Source organism: Pseudophryne corroboree, chromosome 6 (genome assembly GCF_028390025.1).
Source record: "Pseudophryne corroboree isolate aPseCor3 chromosome 6, aPseCor3.hap2, whole genome shotgun sequence".
Taxonomy (NCBI): domain Eukaryota; kingdom Metazoa; phylum Chordata; class Amphibia; order Anura; family Myobatrachidae; genus Pseudophryne; species Pseudophryne corroboree.
Window position 1 is genome coordinate 333,067,060 of NC_086449.1, and position 20,075 is coordinate 333,087,134.

Below are 20,075 nucleotides of genomic sequence, written 5' to 3' on the forward strand. Positions count from 1 at the left end.
AGGAGTATAGGGCACTAAATAACCTTCTGCTACAGTGCCTTGCTACAGTATTCACCATCTTGGCTTTTTACCTATTTTGTTACATTACAACCTGTAATTGAATTTTTCTTTTAATCTGAATTTTATGTGATGGATCTGCACAAAATAGTCTAAGTTGGTGAAGTGAAATGAGAAAAATGTATATAAAAAGAATTTTTATAAATAAAAAATGTAAAATTGATATGTGCATATGTATTCACCCCCTTTGCTATGAAGCCCTTCAAAAGTTCTGGTGCAACCAATTACCTTCAGAAGTCATGTAATTAGTGAAATGAAGTACACCTGTGTACAATCGAAGTGTCACATGATCTGTCCGTATAAACGCACCTTTTCTGCAACACCACTAAGCAAGAAACATCACACCATGAAGACCAAGGAGCTCTCCAAACAAGTCAGGGACAAAGTTGTTGAGAAGTACAAGTCAGGGTTGGGTTACAAAAAAATATCCAAATCTTTGATGATCCCCCAGAGCACCATCAAATCCAACATCTTCAAATGGAAAGAACATGGTACCACAACAAACCTGCCAAGAGAGGGCCGGCCACACAAAACTCACAGACCGGGTAAGAAGGGCATTAAGCAAAGAGGCAGCACAGAGACCAAAGGTAACCTTGAAGGATTTTTCCACACCAGAGATGGTGTATCTGCACATGTGACCACAATAAGCCGTACACTGCATAGAGCTGGGCTTTAAGGAAGAGTGGCCAGAAAAAAAGCCATTACTTAGTGTTAAAAATAAGAAGGCAAGTTTTGAGTTTGCCAAAATGCATGTGGACGACTCCCCAAATGTATGGAGGAAGGTGCTCTGGTCAGATGAGACTAAAATCGAACTTTACAGCCACCAAGGAAAGCGCTATGTCTGGCGCAAACCCCACACATCCCATCACCCTAAGAACACCATCCCCACAGTGAAACATGGTGGTGGCAGCATCATGCTGTGATGATGTTTTTCAGCAGCAGGGACTGGAAAACTGTTTTAAGTCGAGGGAAAGATGGATGGTGCTAAATTCTTGAGCAAAACCTGTTTCGGTCTGCTTGTGATCTGAGACTGGGACGGAGGTTCATCTTCCAGCAGGACAATGACCCGAAGCATACTGCTAAAGCAACACTCAAGTGGTTTAAGGGGAAACATTTAAATGTGTTGGAATGGCCTAGTCAAAGCCCAGATCCCAGTCCAATTGAGAATCTGTGGTCAGACTTGAAGATTGCTGCTCACAAGCGGAAACCATCCAACATGAAGGAGCTGGAGCAGTTTTGCCTTGAGGAATGGGCAAAAATCCCAGTGGCAAGATGTGGCAAGCTCATAGAGACTTATCCAAAGCGACTTGCAGCTGTAATTGCCGCAAAAGGTACTGACTTTAGGGGGGGGAATAGTTATGCACGCTGATGTTTTGTCCTATGTGTTTGCTTCACAAGAAAAAAAAGAACATCTTCAAAGTTGTAGGCATGTTGTGTGAATGAAATGATGCAAACCTTCAAACAATCCATTTTAATTCCAGGTTGTGAGGCAACAAAACATGAAAAATGCAAAGGAGGGTGAATACTTTAGTAAGGCACTGTAACTAGAGGACGGAGATGCACTTGTAACAGAATTGGGTTATAGAAACGAATCCTTTTAATTTAAATATAAAGGGCTTTCTTGAGAAGATTCACCTGACATTACTTTGTGAACATGTTCACATAAGTCTCATGCGCTTTAATTGATTGATCTCTTCCTTGTAACACTAAATATAATCTGAATAAACTGTGTTAGTGCGTCACTTACATAAGAGCTTGTGATAAGTGATGTTCACATTTCTCTTGTGTGGCTGTGTCCTGTTATTTGTAACCTGTTGCACGGCTTTGCTGGGACTGATTATCTCTGTGGTATAAACATAGATGTGCTGCCATCTGCTTTCCCTTCATTTCTGCTGGGCAGGGGAATCTGTGACATTAATCATTTCCTAATCTTTTGTTTGACTGAAAGTGGTTCTGTTAATGTCAGGGAGGCCTTTATGAACAAATAGTTTGCTATCCTGTATTTACATGATTTATGTATTGTAAAGTGGAATTTAGATTTAGAATCGCTGTTAATGGAGACCCAATATCCTAACAACATGAACATAGCCCGCATCAGGTGTTATATATGGCAGGTTTGGTTTATATTAGTGATGCACCAAATCCATAAGAATCTACTGAAACAGATATGAATCTACATTTTACATATTCATTTTGAGAGGCCTACATGATCAAACATTCAAATTGCATGTGTAATGTTAATTACCTATGTGTCACATCTGATAAAGCTGCAGGCAATTTAGGATTGGTTTGCTGCCCCCCCAGCAACACCCCCTCCCCCCACTCCCCTTCCCTGGTTGTATCAAACCTTGGAGAGAGCTAAATCACCAACCAGTCAGAATCTAAGTAATATACATGTTGTGTTTGAACACTGACAGTCAGTGGCTGATTGGATGGTACTTTCTCTTTCCACTCTAAAGGGCCCCATACACTAGAAGATAATGCCCGATTTCATCCGATTTTGGCATTTGGCCCGATATATCGGGTGAAATCGGGCATTTTGGAGGTGTTTCTGATCCGATACACGTTCCTGTGAGCATCGGTTCGGATTCTCCAGATTGAATGTGCTGCACTTGTGATATGTCGGACCCCGCAGGCATGGCTTGGATCGCCCAAGATATATCGTATGCAAAAGGATAGCATAGGATGTATCTTTGGCGAACCTGCCGCCCAGGAGGCTCACGGGGTGATCGCCTGCGACATGTCAGACGGACATGTCGCAGTAGTGTATGGGGCCCCTAACTCTCTCCGAGGCTTGCTATGTCTCCCCCCTGGATCTTTCAGGATAGATAGATAGATAGATAGATAGATAGATAGAATATAGTTTCCCATTTCTAATGCAGTCCCGGTGCCATTTGAGGCATATTGGAGAAACTCAGAGGAGGGTCACTGGCATAGTGGCCAGTTATTTTTTTTATAATTTCCAGAGACCATTTACACATGAGCAGGAAACCTCATCCATTTTTTTGTGTTGCTGTATTTTAAATAAATATTAACTTTCTAGATAAGAAAAAGAACATGCAGTGGAAATCCCATTTAATATAAAAATAGCAAAATGTCTAAAATACGTTTTTTGATAAACATGAAATATATGGACAAGGATAAGAACTTCCACAGACAAACCTTAAGAATCTTGCATTGTTCTTGTGAAATAGGGACAGTTGACAGCCATGTACTTATATGACCAGGTATCCTTTTCCTTCTCTTCTTTTTGTTACTTCTGTACATATGATATTCATATTTTAGATATTTTTTTTGCAAGAACTTTTTACCTGTAGCCCAGCCTAGGGATAATATTGTGCGATGTCCCTGGACGTGCCAAGAAAGGAATAAGATAAGTTGCCTGCCACACACAAGGTGCAGAATATTTTATCCTTAACACCTCGATATAAGGTGATGTCTTTTGGCCTAACTTCCCTTGGGTACCACTATGTACAGCTTTATAATACAATATTTTTCTTTTTATAATACAAAAGTGTTTTTGTTTTTTTTTAAAGTGTACATAAACAAAAGGTACAATACAAAGAGTAAGCACAGTACCCGCATAGCACAATTGTACAAACAGAAAAAAATGAGTGATAAACCCCAAGGACTAAAAGGTATAGGGGTATATTCAATTGAAGTCGGATCCATTCCGGCATGTATTTGTCGGAATGGATCCGACAACCCCTATTCAGTCCCATCTAAAATTCGACTTTTTCAAGTCGAATTTAGATGGGGAGGAGAGGGGGATGGGAGCCGCGGGGGGACAGCCGGCGGCAACCAGAGGAGATCGCGCTGCAGCAGGATGTCACTCAGCTGGCCGACCTCACGGCAGCTTCCACCCGGCTCCAGCAGCTCCCCCCCCCCCCCTCGCCTCCTCTGGGTCCATCTTAATCCGACATAATTTTGATGTCGGATTGAGGTGGTCAAAAACGGGGCCCAAACCTGTCGGATTCGGCCCCGTTTTCGACATCAACACGTGGATCGGCAGCTATTCCGCCGATCCACGTGCTTTTCGACAAGTCGATTGCCTTGACTAGTCGAAAAGCATTGAATAGGTCGAATCACGTTTCTTTTCGACAGACGGCAGTTTTCGACTTCAATTGAATATACCCCATAGTCGGTGACTAGCTAAGTACCCATCGAACACTCACTTTAAACATATAATAATAATAATAATAATAATAATAATAAACAACACAAGTTAGGGTGTAAAATACAATACTAATTAATAACAAGAAAAATAGAAATTAAATAATGAGGGAGGTGATTTCTTATTTACTGCATTCTACACATTTTTACTCTGTTACCAAAAATACGTATTTAGGTACAGTATTTAGGAGGGAGGGAACCTGTAACTTGTTTTACTAAATTGTATTTATATCAGTGTTATTTTCTATTTACTTTTTGTACATTACAGTTTTATGGGGTGAGGTTTTTTTTAATAATTCAATAAATTTGTACATTTTCTTAATAACATTAGTCAGACACTATCATGAAAATGATCTATTATTAGTGGGTTTGTTTAAACCTGACATTAAGGGCTCATCTAGATGAGAGTTAATGAGTGACCTTTAGATCATCGCTGTTTGTGTGGACATGATGTATAAAAATACCTATGCTATACATTTTACTTGGCAGAATCAAAGCAATGTACTGTACAGCCACTGTATTTTGAGTTCTTTGGTTAGCTCTCTATTGGTGTCAAAGATTTATCTACTTTCTATTCTTAAATGTTACTGAATGAAAGAAATCAAATCACAAATAATAATAAATGAGGATAAGACATGTTTCTGTGAAATCTTCCATTGCCAAAAAAGTGTAATGTTTACAAGTCTGGCAAAGAAGCTAACTGCAGCTGGACACCGTCTAATCTGCAGGAGTTTCCTAGGTTGTCCTGTATATAGTGGGCTGCAGAAGAAGTACTTTCTGACTAGCTGTATGACTGCACTATCTGCCCACTTCTCTTATTCTACTGACAGAGTGGCAGCCGCTGGGTTTTGACCAAAGAAACAGAATGAAAGTGCGCGTTCTAGACCACGTCAGTTAGATACAGACATGAGAGATGTGTAGGAAGATGTGACAGAGGAACTTTTGATATTACTGCAACTCATTACTGCAGAAAAGGAAAGTGTGACAAGACAGAGAATTATTTTTTACTGGTCATGGCTATACATCATGACTTTCTTACATAAGCTAGTTTATTATGTTTCGCTAAATTGTTGACGATAATATTACACTATTAGAGAGAGTATCATATTTTAACAGTAGTATTATTTTGATTGCTTACATGTGTATTAGTAGCACTAAGATGTGTTTTTGATATTGAATCATTCACCTTCGTCCTTGATCCACTGGGGGGAACCCTGATTGCCTCATGGTGAAAATGGTGTATGTAACTGCCACTTTATGAACAGCAGACAAATGAAGACTGTGAAAATATACACCGCTGTGGCTCATTCCTGTTTATGTTTTTATGTTGTGAGTCTGTTGTATTTCTGTTAGCATTCCAGGTTTTCCTATGTACATGTTTGTGTGAAGTGTAACTGCAGCCTGTCTCCTGTATGTGTGATCTGTGCAGTTTCACCTGTTAGATAATTAGGCCATGTTTTCCTGCATTCTCAGTGCATTTCATATTCCTGCAGGTTCCTTGTGTGTTCAGCTTCAGCTGCAGTATAATTAGGTGTGTGTGTGTGTGTGTGTGTGTGTGTGTGTCTGTGTGTCTGAACAAATGCATTGAGTCTCTTCATCAGAGGGCCTAGTCTTCCTGGCTGCTCTGATTGGCAATTGCTCATAATATTACCCAGCCTGCCTTGAATCTTATGCCGGTTATAGCTTGAAGCTTATTGTTCCTGAGAGTACCTGTGTCCGACCCCTGTTCTTTGGTGAATATAGAATCTGTACAGTTGTGCAATTTTAATACTGGGGATACCTAGTCCAGTCAGAATCCTGTGTACCCTGTCCTGTCAGAATCCTGAGTTCATTACCTGTCACCTGAGTTTCTGACTGCACATGTGAGACCTAGCCTGGAAGTACTTTCAGACAGCTCCTTGCCTTGTCTTGCTTTGTCCTGCCTTGCCTCGAATCCAGGGGTCTCCTGCAGCTTAAGTAATCTTGTTATCTGTACCTTGCCTTGCTCTGCCAAGCTCCTTTAGGAGCTCACTGCTAATTATTATATTCCAACATGTAGTGCAGCAGTATCTAGATAGGGTTCAGTGTACATCTCACTGTACTGCAACCTACTCTTGCCCAGCCTCCAATAGCCACCTTGTCTATACATAAAACCTGGTGGCATCTGAGTACAGGGTGGACCTAATCTGCCTTGGAAAGCCGGCTGCTATAGGCGAAGTCTTTGGCTGCAGGAGGCTAAAAGACTGCTGGGCAGGGGTAATTGCGTGAGCGTCACAAAGAACCATCAGATAGCCCGTAGCACGCTGTAGTCCTCATAATATAAATATATATATATATATACGTATAGATCTCTTCCTCTATCTCTATCTGTGTGTGTGTGTGTGTGTAGTGTGTCTGTGTGCGTGTGTGTATATATGTGTGTGTGTGTGTGTGTGTGTATATATATACACACACATATATATATATATATATATATATATATATAAATCCAGGATATTGTGGCCCGTCAGTTCATTGGCTGCCAGTGACCAGCCATTAAGTGCCCCAGTGATGTCACTGCCTGCTAGTGAAGTGATAGGCTGCATGCTCACGGTTATAGGCTTAGTCCCGCAAAATAGCTGTTACTACTTTGTAATTACACTACATATCAACATCTTTTTGTTTCTGGTGAATGGTCTGAATCTCTAGGCATAAATTAATAGGACATGGAGCCAGTACTCCTGTTAGTTGCTTTCTCTTTCTGTTACTCAATTCATAAACTTTCCACCCGCTGTTTTTAAAAAAAAAAATTATTATTATTTCTCTAACGTCCTAGAGGATGCTGCGGACTCCGTAAGGACCATGGGGAATAGACGGGCTCCGCAGGAGATAGGGCACTTTAAGAAAGCTTTGGATTCTGGGTGAGCACTGGCTCCTCCCTCTATATCCCTCCTCCAGACCTCAGTTTTACACTGTGCCCAGAGCGAGATGGGTGCACTGCAGGGAGCTCCCCGGAGTTCTCTGCCTAGGAAGCATTTTTGTTTGGATTTTTTCTACATTTTTACAAGGAGCACTGCTGACAACAGGCTCCCTGCATCGAGGGACTGAGGAGAGAGGGGCAGACCTTCTTAATTGATAGGCTCTGCTTCCTCGGCTACTGGACACCATTAGCTCCAGAGGGGGTGAACGCAGGTTCTTACTGGGCGTCCACCCCCAGAGCCGCGCCGCCGTTCTCCTCACAGAGCCAGAAGAAACGAAGTCAGAAGACGTCTCAGGCGGCAGAAGCTATCAGAGCTTCACTGAGGTAACGCACAGCACTGCAGCTGTGCGTCATTGCTCCCATACACCTCACATACTCCGGTCACTGTATAGGTGCAGGGCGCAGGGGGGGGCGCCCTGGGCAGCAATATAACACCTCTCTTATGGCAAAAGACAATATACATGTACAGGTGGGCACTGTACATGTATATAAAAGAGCCCCCGCCAATTTTTAATAACTTTGAGCGGGACTGAAGCCCGCCGCCGAGGGGGCGGGGCTTCTCCCTCAGCATTCACCAGCGCCATTTTCTCTCCACAGCACCGTTGAGAGGAAGCTCCCCGGACTCTCCCCTGCTTACACACGGTGAAGGGGTGTTTAAAAGAGAAGGGGGGGGGGGCACATAATTGGCGGGTAACATATTATACAGTGCGGCTGGGGAAAAACATTTTGTGTTGGTCTCCAGGGTCATTGCGCTGGGGTGTGTGCTGGCATACTCTCTCTCTGTCTCTCCAAAGGGCCTTAAAGGGGATACTGTCTGCAGAAAAGAGTTTCCCTGTGTGTGTGTGAAGTGTGTCGGTACGCGTGTGTCGACATGTTTGAGAAGGCTCGCTTAATGTGGAGGAGGAGTGCTTGAATGTCATATCGCCGTCGGCAGCGCCAACACAGGAATGGATGGATATGCTAAATGTCTTAAATGCAAATGTCAATCTATTGCATAAAAGGTTAGACAAGGCTGAAGCTAGGGATTAGTCTGGTAGTCAGACCATGCCTGTCCCTGTGGCGCCAGGACCTTCGGGGCCTCAGAAGCGCACCATATCCCAGATCGATGACACAAATACCGACACGGATACTGACTCTAGTGTCGACTATGAAGATTCAAAATTACAGCCGAGGGTGGCAAAAGGTATTCGGTACATGATTATTGCCATTAAAGAGGTTTTGCATATTACTGAGGAACCACCTGTACCTGACCCGAGGGTACACATGTATAAAGGGAAAAAGCCTGAGGTCACCTTTCCGTCCTCATTTGAGCTGAGCGAATTGTGCGAAAAGGCTTGGGAATCTCCAGATAGGAGACCACAAGTTCCCAAAAGGATTCTTATGGCGTATCCTTTTCCACAAACGGATAGGATACGATGGGAATCTGCGCCTAAAGTAGACAAGGCGCTGACACGCTTATCCAAAAAGGTGGCACTGCCTTCGCAGGATACGGCTTCCCTCAAGGATCCTGCTGATCGCAGACAGGAAATTACCATGAAGCACATTTACACTCATTCCGGTACTATTGTTAGACTGGCTATGGCGTCGGCCTTGGTTTGTAGTGCTGTCGTGGCATGGGCAGATTCCTTATCTACGGAGCTTGACACCTTAGATAGGGATGCCATTTTAATGACCATAGAGCATATCAGGGAGGCTGCCTTGTATATGAGAGATGCTCAAAGAGACATTTGTTTACTAAGCTCCAGAATAAACGCTATGTTTATTTCTGCTAGGCGGCTCCTGTGGACCCGACAGTAGATGGGAGACGCCGATTCAAAGCGGCATATGGAGTCCTTGCCTTACAAGGGGGAGGAGTTGTTTGGAGATGGCCTCTCGGACCTTGTCTCTACTGCTACGGCTGGTAAGTCAAATTTCTTTCCTTATGTCCCCCCGCAGCATACTAAGAAGGCACCTCATTACCAAATGCAGTCCTTTCGTTCCAATAAGAGCAAGAAGGTCACGGGATCGTCCTTTGTTGCCAGAGGAAAAGGCAAGGGAAAAAGGCTGCACACAGCTAGTTCCCAGGAGCAGAAGTCCTCCCCTGCATCTGCAAAGTCCACCGCATGACGCTGGGGCTTCCCGGGGGGGAGGCAGACCTAGTGGGGGCTCGTCTTCGGTTTTTCAGCCACGTCTGGGTTCGCTCGAAGGTGGATCCCTGGGCATTAGAGATTGTTTCTCAGGGATACAGGCTGGAATTCGAAGACTTGCCTCCTCACCAGTTTTTTTCAAATCGGCTCTGCCGACTTCCCCGTCAGAGAGGGAGCTAGTGTTGGCAGCAATCCAAAAATTGTATATTCAACAGGTGATTATCACAGTTCCTCATCTCCAGCAAGGAGAGGGATATTACTCAACCCTGTTTGTGGTCCCGAAACCAGACGGTTCGGTCAGACCCATTTTAAATCTAAAATCCCTGAACCTGTACTTGAAGAGGTTCAAGTTCAAAATGGAATCACTCAGGGCGGTCATCGCCAGCCTGGAGGGGAGGGATTGGATGGTGTCCCTGGACATAAAGGATGCTTACCTTCATGTCCCGATATTCCCCCCTCACCAGGCGTTCCTGAGATTTGCAGTGCAGGACTGTCACTACCAATTTCAGACGTTGCCGTTTGGGCTATCCACGGCCCCGAGAATTTTCACCAAGGTAATGGCAGAAATGATGGTGCTCCTGCGCAGGCAGGGTGTCACAATTATCCCATACTTGGACGATCTCCTCTAAAGGCGAGATCTCGGGAGAAGTTGCTGGACAGCGTGTCTCTGTCCATGAAGACGTTGCAGTTACACGGCTGGATTCTCAATATACCGAAGTCCCAGCTAGTCCCTACAACGCGTTTGACCTTTTTGGGCCTGATTCTGGACACAGACCAGAAAAAGGTTTTTCTTCCGATCGAAAAGGTTCAGGAGCTCATAGCCCTGGTCAGGAACCTATTAAAGCCAAAAAAGGTTTCAGTGCATCATTGCACACGGGTTCTGGGGAAGATGGTAGCTTCATACGAGGCCATCCCCTTCGGCAGGTTCCACGCGAGGACTTTTCAATGGGACCTCTTGGACAAGTGGTCAGGGTCCCATTTACAAATGCATCAAAGGATCACCCTGTCTCCCAGGACCAAGGTATCTCTCCTGTGGTGGCTGCACAATGCTCACCTACTAGAGGGTCGCAGATTCGGCATTCAGGACTGGGTCCTGGTGACCACGGACGCAAGCCTCCGAGGCTGGGGAGCAGTCACACTGGGAAGAAATTTCCAAGGTCTCAGGTCAAATCTAGACACTTGTCTCCACATCAAACGTCCTGGAGTTGAGGGCCATATACAACACCCTCCGTCAAGTGCAGGAATTGCTGCGATAAAAAACGGTTCTGATTCAGTCAGACAATGTCACGGCAGTGGCTCATGTAAACCGCCAAGGCAAAACGCAAAGCAGAGTGGCCATGGCAGAAGCGACCAGGATTCTACTTTTGGCGGAAGGCCATGTAAGCGCACTATCAGCAGTGTTCATCCCAGGGCTGGACAACTGGGAGGCGGATTTCCTCAGCAGGCACGACCTGCATCCGGGAGAGTGGGGACTTCATCAAGAAGTCCTCGCACAGATCACGGGTCGGTGGGGGCTGCCTCAAATAGACATGATGGCGTCCCGTCTCAACAAAAAGCTAAAGCGATATTGCGCCAGGTCAAGGGACCCTCAGGCGGTAGCGGTAGACGCTCTGGTGACACCTTGGGTTTTCAGATCGGTCTATGTGTTTCCTCCTCTTCCTCTCATACCCAAGGTGTTGAGAATAATAAGAATAAGCAGGGTCAGAACAATCCTCATTGTTCCAGATTGGCCACGGAGGACTTGGTATCCGGAGCTGCAAGAGTTGCTCACAGAAGATCCGTGGCCTCTTCCTCTAAGGCAGGACCTGCTGCAGCAGGGGCCCTGTCTGTTCCAAGACTTACCGCGGCTGCGTTTGACGGCATGGCGGTTGAACGCCGGATCCTAGCGGAAAAAGGAATTCCGGAGGAGGTCATTCCTACCCTGATCAAGGCTAGGAAAGATGTGACGTCAAAACATTATCACTGTATATGGCGAAAATATGTTTCTTGGTGTGAGGCCAGAGCTGCTCCTACGGAGGAGTTCCAGTTGGGCCGTCTGCTTCACTTCCTTCAAACGGGAGTGAATTTAGGCCTAAACTTAGGGTCCATAAAGGTTCAAATTTCGGCCTTATCCATTTTCTTTCAAAGAGAATTGGCTTCTCTTCCTGAAGTACAGACTTTTGTGAAGGGCGTGCTGCATATTCAGCCTCCCTTTGTACCTCCGGTGGCGCCTTGGGACCTAAACGTGGTATTAAGTTTCCTCAAGTCACCTTGGTTTGAACCACTCAAAACAGTGGAGTTGAAATACCTCACTTGGAAAGTGGTCATGTTGTTGGCCTTAGCTTCTGCAAGGCGGGTTTCGGAATTGGCGGCTTTATCATATAAAAGCCCATACCTGATTTTTCACGTGGATAGGGCGGAGTTGAGGACTCGTCCTCAATTTCTGCCCAAGGTGGTCTCATCTTTTCATATGAACCAACCTATTGTCGTGCCTGTGGCTACACGGGACTTGGAGGATTCCGAGTCCCTGGATGTGGTCAGGGCTTTGAAGATTTATGTGACCAGAACGGCTAGGATCAGGAAGACCGAAGCTCTGTTTGTTCTGTATGCGGCCAACAAGGTTGGCGCTCCTGCTTCAAAGCAGACTATTGCTCGCTGGATCTGTAACACGATTCAGCAGGCGCATTCTTCGGCAGGATTGCCATTGCCTAAATCGGTTAAGGCCCATTCCACTAGGAAGGTGGGCTCTTCTTGGGCGGCTGCCCGAGGGGTCTCGGCACTACAACTGTGCCGAGCTGCTACTTGGTCGGGGTCAAACACCTTTGCAAAGTTCTATAAGTTTGATACCCTGGCTGAGGAGGACCTCCTGTTTGCTCAATCGGTGCTGTAGAGTCATCCGCACTCTCCCGCCCGTTTGGGAGCTTTGGTATAATCCCCATGGTCCTTACGGAGTCCCCAGCATCCTCTAGGACGTTAGAGAAAATAAGATTTTACTTACCGGTAAATCTTTTCTCGTAGTCCGTAGAGGATGCTGGGCGCCCGTCCCAAGTGCGGTCTTCTTCTGCAAGACTTGTATATAGTTATTGCTTACATAAGGGTTATGTTATAGTTGATCGGGTTTGAACCGAGGCTATGTTATTGTTCATGCTGTTAACTGGTTAGTTTATCACAAGTTATACGGTGTGATTGGTGTGGCTGGTATGAATCTTGCCCTTAGATTTACAAAAATCCTTTCCTCGTACTGTTCATCTCCTCTGGGCACAGTTTCTCTAACTGAGGTCTGCAGGAGGGACATAGAGGGAGGAGCCAGTGCACACCCAGAATCCAAAGCTTTCTTAAAGTGCCCTATCTCCTGCGGAGCCCGTCTATTCCCCATGGTCCTTACGGAGTCCCCAGCATCCTCTACGGACTACGAGAAATAGATTTACCGGTAAGTAAAATCTTATTTATTTGTTTTTGACACATTATTAAGCTACAGTTTCTAGCATGCTTCACAACAGATGGGAAAATGTGGGATTCATTACTTCTTCCGTTACTTGGCATCACTGGTGGATTACAAAGGTTATGCATGTTGCTTCTCCTGACCACCTACTTGTTGAACCTAATGGACATGACATGACATTCCAGCTCAGAAGAGTGATCTATATCCAGAAATCTGTCATTATGAACTTTGGCTGTCTCTATAACCAAGAGAAAAGGACTTGTCCATACAGTTTAGAGAGATGAAAAAAACTGTCAGGAAAAGGCTTACATTTTAATTGCTGGTCCTATTTGAGAGATTAATGAGCCAGAGGATCCTGCCACAGCCAGCCATAAATCACAGAGCTTTCAGAGAGTCTCCTTGTCACCCACCGGAGCAGAGACTTCTCAGCATGGCCACTGGTACAGAGTGGCCTGGCAGCTGGCAGCTGCATCCTTGTAATTAAACAGCCAATGAGCAGCTAATTAAGACATATGTGTATACAGGAGTGGAAGTGGGTATGGTAATGAATTGAAAAAATACATTCATTAGGCAGGAATTGTCAGAAGACTGCAGGGAGGCCAGGTTCTTCCACGCCCTGTGTCTTAAGGTTGGTGTAGTGGGATTGGACTGTCATGGTGGGTTGAGGTAATATTTTTACAGCAACTATGTAGAAATATCTGGCTGTGTGATGCTTTGTGGCTAGATTGCACAACAGGTGCACAAGTAAATATGACTAGACAGGGATGTGGTTATGTACAACAGTGTATGTATAGTGACCCTAGTCTTTGTTATCTCATTAGGGTTTCTTCAGACGGAGCCAACAAAGTAATGCTACATACTCGTGTCCACGACAAAAGAATTGTTTGATCGATAGGACAAGTAGGAATCGCTGTCAGCACTGCCGGCTGCAGAAATGCCTTGCTGTGGGAATGTCACGGGACGGTAAGAGTTACGCCTCTAGTGTTTAGCACTGTCAGTAATGTGAAAATATTTCCTGCATAAGAAGATTTGTAAACATGATTATTCTGCTTTCAATGAGAAGTACAGTTTTTACCCCTGCTCTTATAATCCAGAGGTCTTCAAATGTTACTAGTGCTGTATCATTATGCTCTGTCTGGCCACCAGATGGCCTACAAGTCTATGACTTTCCACGTTATCATTATTCTAATCATTTTATGATACTTGCATTGTTCTCCCTCAGTAATCAGATGATTTTAGTAACAAAATGTACACCCCCCCCCCCCCAGTCAGTGACATCCCAGTAAAATTGTAATATATCAATATTGAATAAGAAAGTGTATAAAAATTAAAAAGTATTCCAAATCAATAAAATTAGGGACATTAACACTATTTAATTTTGTTTCTTTTATCCATACAATAAGTATCTTCAGACAAAAAGCAGGTGGTTAATGTAGAGCAAAATCAATATTTAAATTTATCTGAAAAAATAGATGACTCCCTGATGAAAACATGTACTTATTACTCATTAATAACAGATTCATTCACTTTTTTATTTTAATTAAGTTTATTTTTGAGGAAAATACAGGCATTTTACATACTGTACACAACAACAACAACAGACAAATACATCTACTGTTTAGAAATAGATAACAGCACTACAGTGTGGTGTAAATCTATATTAATAATTAATAAGTATTCGTTCAACAATATTGAATTATAGAAATGCAGACCAGATTACAGCTATACATTACAGATTGAAAGAAACGTAAATAGAAATTTTTGAAGTAGTATAGGGATGGACACTGGTTAGAACTGTTTTAACTAAAACCTGAGTACAGTATGCCCACTGTTGTACCCACACACAATCTAGGTGTATTCATTGGCAGATGGAGTGAAAGCTCATTAATAGACTGTTATCCAGCATGTATTAAAGGGAATATAGCCAGGCCTTCTTAGGGTGATGGAGTCCCATCAGCAAAGAAATCCTTTGGGTTGGCCGGTCTCTTGATCCCTTTGTTCTTGGCTGGATTGGATCCCAAATTGGCTGGTAGATATGGTCCAGTGACAATCCCGTTTTCAGTGTGTAGGAACACTAACCCGTTTCCCCGTAGCAATCTGCAGCTTCATCAGAGGTATATACTCTTATGTATTACATTCTTAATTAAAATTGCATAGTTTTATTTTTAATCTAATCCACATTTTTAAGATATTTCAACATTGTTAATTGAATACCTCAGAAATATCAGTGAAGATTTACACCACACTGTAGCACTGTTATCTACATTTTCATTTTTCTATTCATATCCTACACAGGATTTGATTGGGGGGGTTGACATGCTTCCAAACAGCTGCTTGTGGGTGTAATTACTAGCGCTGTTTGATGTTTGTTTGTATTATTGTTAAATACCTAAACAGTGAATGTCACCTTCAAAAAATATCAGCATAGAATTGCGATACAAATGTATAAAAAAACAGCATGTTACAAATCAAGGTAATGACAGTCACGGTCAGCCATTAGAGAGATGTACATATTTCTCAAGACCTTACAGTCACATTCACTAGAGACACTCAGTTGGCAAAATAAGCTCCCGAAAACGCCATCTGAGCACCTACTATGCCTACCTTGTCCAAGGTTACAGCTAAAAACACTGAGCACATGTGAGAAATGAGCAGACATAGAGCATTGTGTCCTTTCTGCAGTGCAACATGGTTTTACCAAAGTACAAACTGCACCTATTTTGGCACCTCTTTATTTGCTCCTTACTGTAAATCAGGCCTATATTCTCTGGTCACTAGACAGTAGTGTAACGATCAGCAAGGTCCCATCCAAAATGATTAATTCACTTATTAAACGTTTGCCTCTGTTCGCCAGTGGGAGTCAGACAATGTGTTCTGACTCCGGAGATGCTGACTGAGAATCCTGCAATTAACCACAGATGACCTGCTCCTATCTTCCAGGAGCAGCAGGTCGGTGTGGTGTGGAAAAATAAACTATACTTATGCTAGCATTTTTCAAGTCTTTGTAGAAAATTCCAACTGCAGCCCATTCACTATTCTTATTCTATCTCTCAATAGCTGTAAAATTTGGCCGCATGTCCAAGAAGCAGAGGGATAGCCTGTATGCTGAGGTGCAGAAACATCGCATGCAGCAGCAGCGGGACCACCAACAACAGCCTGGGGAGGCAGAGCCACTAACACCTGCAGGGTACAGCCTGACACCCAATGGGATGACAGAGTTGCAGGATGATATGGGATACATGGAAGGGCACACGCCAGATGAGGGCAAGACTCAAGAGTCGGCAGTGAGCAGCTTCTACCTAGATATACAGCCCTCCCCAGACCAGTCTGGCTTGGATGTTAATGGCATCAAACCAGAGCCTCTGTGTGACTACACCCCGGCCTCGTCCTTCTTCCCATACTGCTCATTCACTAATGGAGAGACTTCCCCAACTGTTTCTATGGCAGAACTTGGTGAGTTCCAAAATAAATAGTGACAGCTGTATTGATGCCAGTCTTAGAAGTTTTATAGCACGTTAGTCTCTGCTCCGTACTGCAGCCTCTGGCTTTGTCTCATCTATTAGAAGCACAAATTTTATTTAAATCAATGCATTTACAGAGAGCCTTTAGTGGGACACTGTCTGCTTGGGGAGACTTTCCTTAGCTTCCATGATTCAGATTCACATGTGTCTGAGCCTTTGGCTGCTCACAAAGGGCAGATATTTCAGGTATTGGTGAGGTTCCTCCCGTAGGTACTGTGTCTGGGATTGTCTACAAAACAATTGGGTGAACATTAGTGTGTTTACAAAAATAACGATTGGTGAAAGATTCAATATTTAGTGAACACAACATATTATAGTTGTTAGGAGTGGGACAGGTCTGGGATAATGTGTGCTCTGAATTGCTAGTCAGATGTTATTCATTTAAAAGAGTTCTTTATTTTCCCATAAATGTAGGAATGGGTTGGCTACCACTGACCTACCCTCTGTAATGGGGCTAAAAACAGAACTTGGAGAGTATGACACGGTATCAGTGCAGGAAACAATGATTTTGATGTACAATTCTTTCTCATTCCCAGAACACCTCGCCCAAAACATCTCTAAGTCCCACATGGAAACCTGTCAGTATTTACGTGAGGAGCTCCAGCAGATAACATGGCAGACCTTTCTCCAAGACGAGATCGAAAGCTATCAGAGCAAGGTACTGTACAGCAAAGATATAAAAGCTGCTACTTGTTAAAAGGGTTGTCTACTTTTATACCTCCCCTCTTTGTTGTACTCTTTGTCTCTCTTAAGATTACTTGCAAACCTAGGCTACAGCAGAAAGTTACCAAGAGAGCAAGGATAAACTATTACAATAGCATATCTTTGTTTGGGTACAGAGTGTATAGAGCAAGATTCCAGGGAAATATTGTCTTGCAGCAGAGTTTATGGCCTGTGGGACTACCCTCTCTATGTCCTCGTTCCCTCTCCACCACTAGTAACTGAAGCCAAGAGATGGACCACATTGTTTATGTGCATGTGGCTGACCACATAGGAGGACTCGACCCATCCTATTCATCCTATTCAGTATAGTAGAATGCAGGGCACAGTCTGCATTGAGCTGCACTGGAAACTTGTGCATGGCTGCAGATAAGGGCTCCCAGAGAATAGCCCTCCCTTCTTTTATCATATGGGTGTAAAAGTTATTAAATTGGGGTTATCAAAAGGTGGGCAACAACATAAATTCATTATCTTGTATACCATTATCAGACCATAGTCTTATTTTGTAGCAGTTGCAAAGACAACAAAAATACTTAGTATACTGTAGTTACTTTCACCATAACGCTATAAAACTATTTAAGACAAGTAGTAATTTATGTCCAACATATTTTTTACTTCAATTCCGCCAACATTTATGGTATTTATTACAGTTAGACAAATGTATTGTTCTATTTTATTATTAGAATCTGTTTGAGAATAAGGGTAGAATAATGATATTTCTCTGACGTCCTAAGTGGATGCTGGGACTCCGTAAGGACCATGGGGAATAGCGGCTCCGCAGGAGACTGGGCACAACTAAAGAAAGCTTTAGGACTACCTGGTGTGCACTGGCTCCTCCCACTATGACCCTCCTCCAGACCTCAGTTAGAATCTTGTGCCCGGCTGAGCTGGATGCACACTAGGGGCTCTCCTGAGCTCCTAGAAAGAAAGTATATTTTAGGTTTTTTATTTTACAGTGAGATCTGCTGGCAACAGACTCACTGCAGCGAGGGACTAAGGGGAGAAGAAGCGAACCTACCTAACTGGTGGTAGCTTGGGCTTCTTAGGCTACTGGACACCATTAGCTCCAGAGGGATCGACCACAGGACCCGACCTCGATGTTCGGTCCCGGAGCCGCGCCGCCGGCCCCCTTACAGAGCCAGAAGCAAGAAGTGTTCCGGAAAATCGGCGGCAGAAGACTTCTGTCTTCAACAAGGTAGCGCACAGCACTGCAGCTGTGCGCCATTGCTCCTCATGCACACCTCACACTCCGGTCACTGATGGGTGCAGGGCGCTGGGGGGGGGGGCGCCCTGAGGGCAATATAATACACCTTGGCTGGCAAATCATCACAATATATAGTCCCAGGGCTATATATGTGATAAATTACCCCTGCCAGAATCCATGAAAAAAGCGGGAGAAAAGTCAGCCGAATAAGGGGCGGGGCTATCTCCCTCAGCACACTGGCGCCATTTTTTCTTCACAGTGCAGCTGGAAGACAGCTCCCCAGGCTCTCCCCTGTAGTTTTCAGGCTCAAAGGGTTAAAAAGAGAGGGGGGGCACTAAATTTAGGCGCAATATGTGTATACAAGCAGCTATTGGGGGAAAAATCACTCAGTTATAGTGTTAATCCCTGCATTATATAGCGCTCTGGTGTGTGCTGGCATACTCTCTCTCTGTCTCCCCAAAGGACTTTGTGGGGTCCTGTCCTCAGTCAGAGCATTCCCTGTGTGTGTGCGGTGTGTCGGTACGGCTGTGTCGACATGTTGGATGAGGAAGGTTACGTGGAGGCGGAGCAGAGGCCGATAAATGGGATGTCGCCCCCTGTGGGGCTGACACCAGAGTGGATGGATAGGTGGAAGGTATTAACCGACAGTGTCAACTCCTTACATAAAAGGCTGGATGACGTAACAGCTGTGGGACAGCCGGCTTCTCAGCCCGCGCCTGCCCAGGCGTCTCAAAGGCCATCAGGGGCTCAAAAAACGCCCGTTACCGCAGATGGCAGACACAGATGTCGGCACGGAGTCTGACTCCAGTGTCGACGAGGTTGAGACATATACACAATCCACTAGGAACATCCGTTGCATGATCTTGGCAATGAAAAATGTGTTACACATTTCTGACATGAACCCAAGTACCACATAAAAGGGGTTTTATGTTTGGGGAGAAAAAGCAGCCAGTGTTTTGTTCCCCCATCAGATGAGTGAATGAAGTGTGTAAAGAGCGTGGGTTCCCCCGATAAGAAAATGGTAATTTCTAAAAAGTTACTGCTGGCGTACCCTTTCCCGCCAGAGGATAGGTCACGTTGGGAGATATCCCCTAGGGTGGATAAGGCGCTCACACGTTTGTCAAAAAAGGTGGCACTGCCGTCTTGGGATACGGCCACTTTGAAGGAGCCTGCTGATAAAAAGCAGGAGACTATCCTGAAGTCTGTATATACACACTCAGGTACTATACTGAGACCTGCATTTGCCTCAGCATAAATAGTGCTGCTGCAGCGTGGTCTGATACCCTGTCAGATAATATTAATACCCTAGACAGGGATAATATTTTGCTAACATAGAGCATATTAAAGACGTCGTCTTATATATGAAGGATGCACAGAGGGATATTTGCCGGCTGGCATCCAGAATTAATGCAATGTCCATTCTGCCAGGAGGGTATTAGAGTCCCGGCAGTGGACAGGTGATGCTGCCTTTAAAAGGCACATGGAGATTCTGCCTTATAAGGGTGAGGAATTGTTTGGGGATGGTCTCTGGGACCTCGTATCCACAGCAACAGCTGGGAAGAAATTTTTTTACCTCAGGTTTCCTCACAGCCTAAGAAAGCACCGTATTTTCAGGTACAGTCCTTTCGGCTTCAGAAAAGCAAGCGGGGCAAAGGCGCTTCCTTTCTTCACAGAGACAAGGGAAGAAGGAAAAAGCTGCACCAGACAGCCAGTTCCCAGGATCAAAAATCTTCCCCCGCTTCCTCTGAGTCCACCGCATGACGCTGGGGCTCCACAGGTGGAGACAGGTGCGGTGGGGGCGCGTCTCGGGAACTTCAGGGACCAGTGGGCTTGCCCACAGGTGGATCCCTTGGTTCTGCAAGTAGTATCACAGGGATACAGGCTGGAGTTCGAGGCGACTCCCCCTCGACGTTAC

At 44.5% G+C, this 20,075-nt stretch overlaps 1 protein-coding gene across 2 annotated transcripts in view; it reads left to right on the forward strand.

Annotated features, from left to right (window-relative positions):
- LOC134932198 (nuclear receptor ROR-alpha) overlaps positions 1 to 20,075 on the forward strand; it is a 744,021-nt gene that overhangs the window by 698,204 nt on the left and 25,742 nt on the right. For both annotated transcript variants that reach the window (XM_063926394.1, XM_063926395.1), the window contains 3 exons: positions 13,537 to 13,678; positions 15,773 to 16,168; positions 16,773 to 16,894. In XM_063926394.1, the coding sequence (XP_063782464.1) occupies positions 13,537 to 13,678; positions 15,773 to 16,168; positions 16,773 to 16,894 (660 nt within the window). The remainder of the gene's footprint in view (positions 1 to 13,536; positions 13,679 to 15,772; positions 16,169 to 16,772; positions 16,895 to 20,075) is intronic.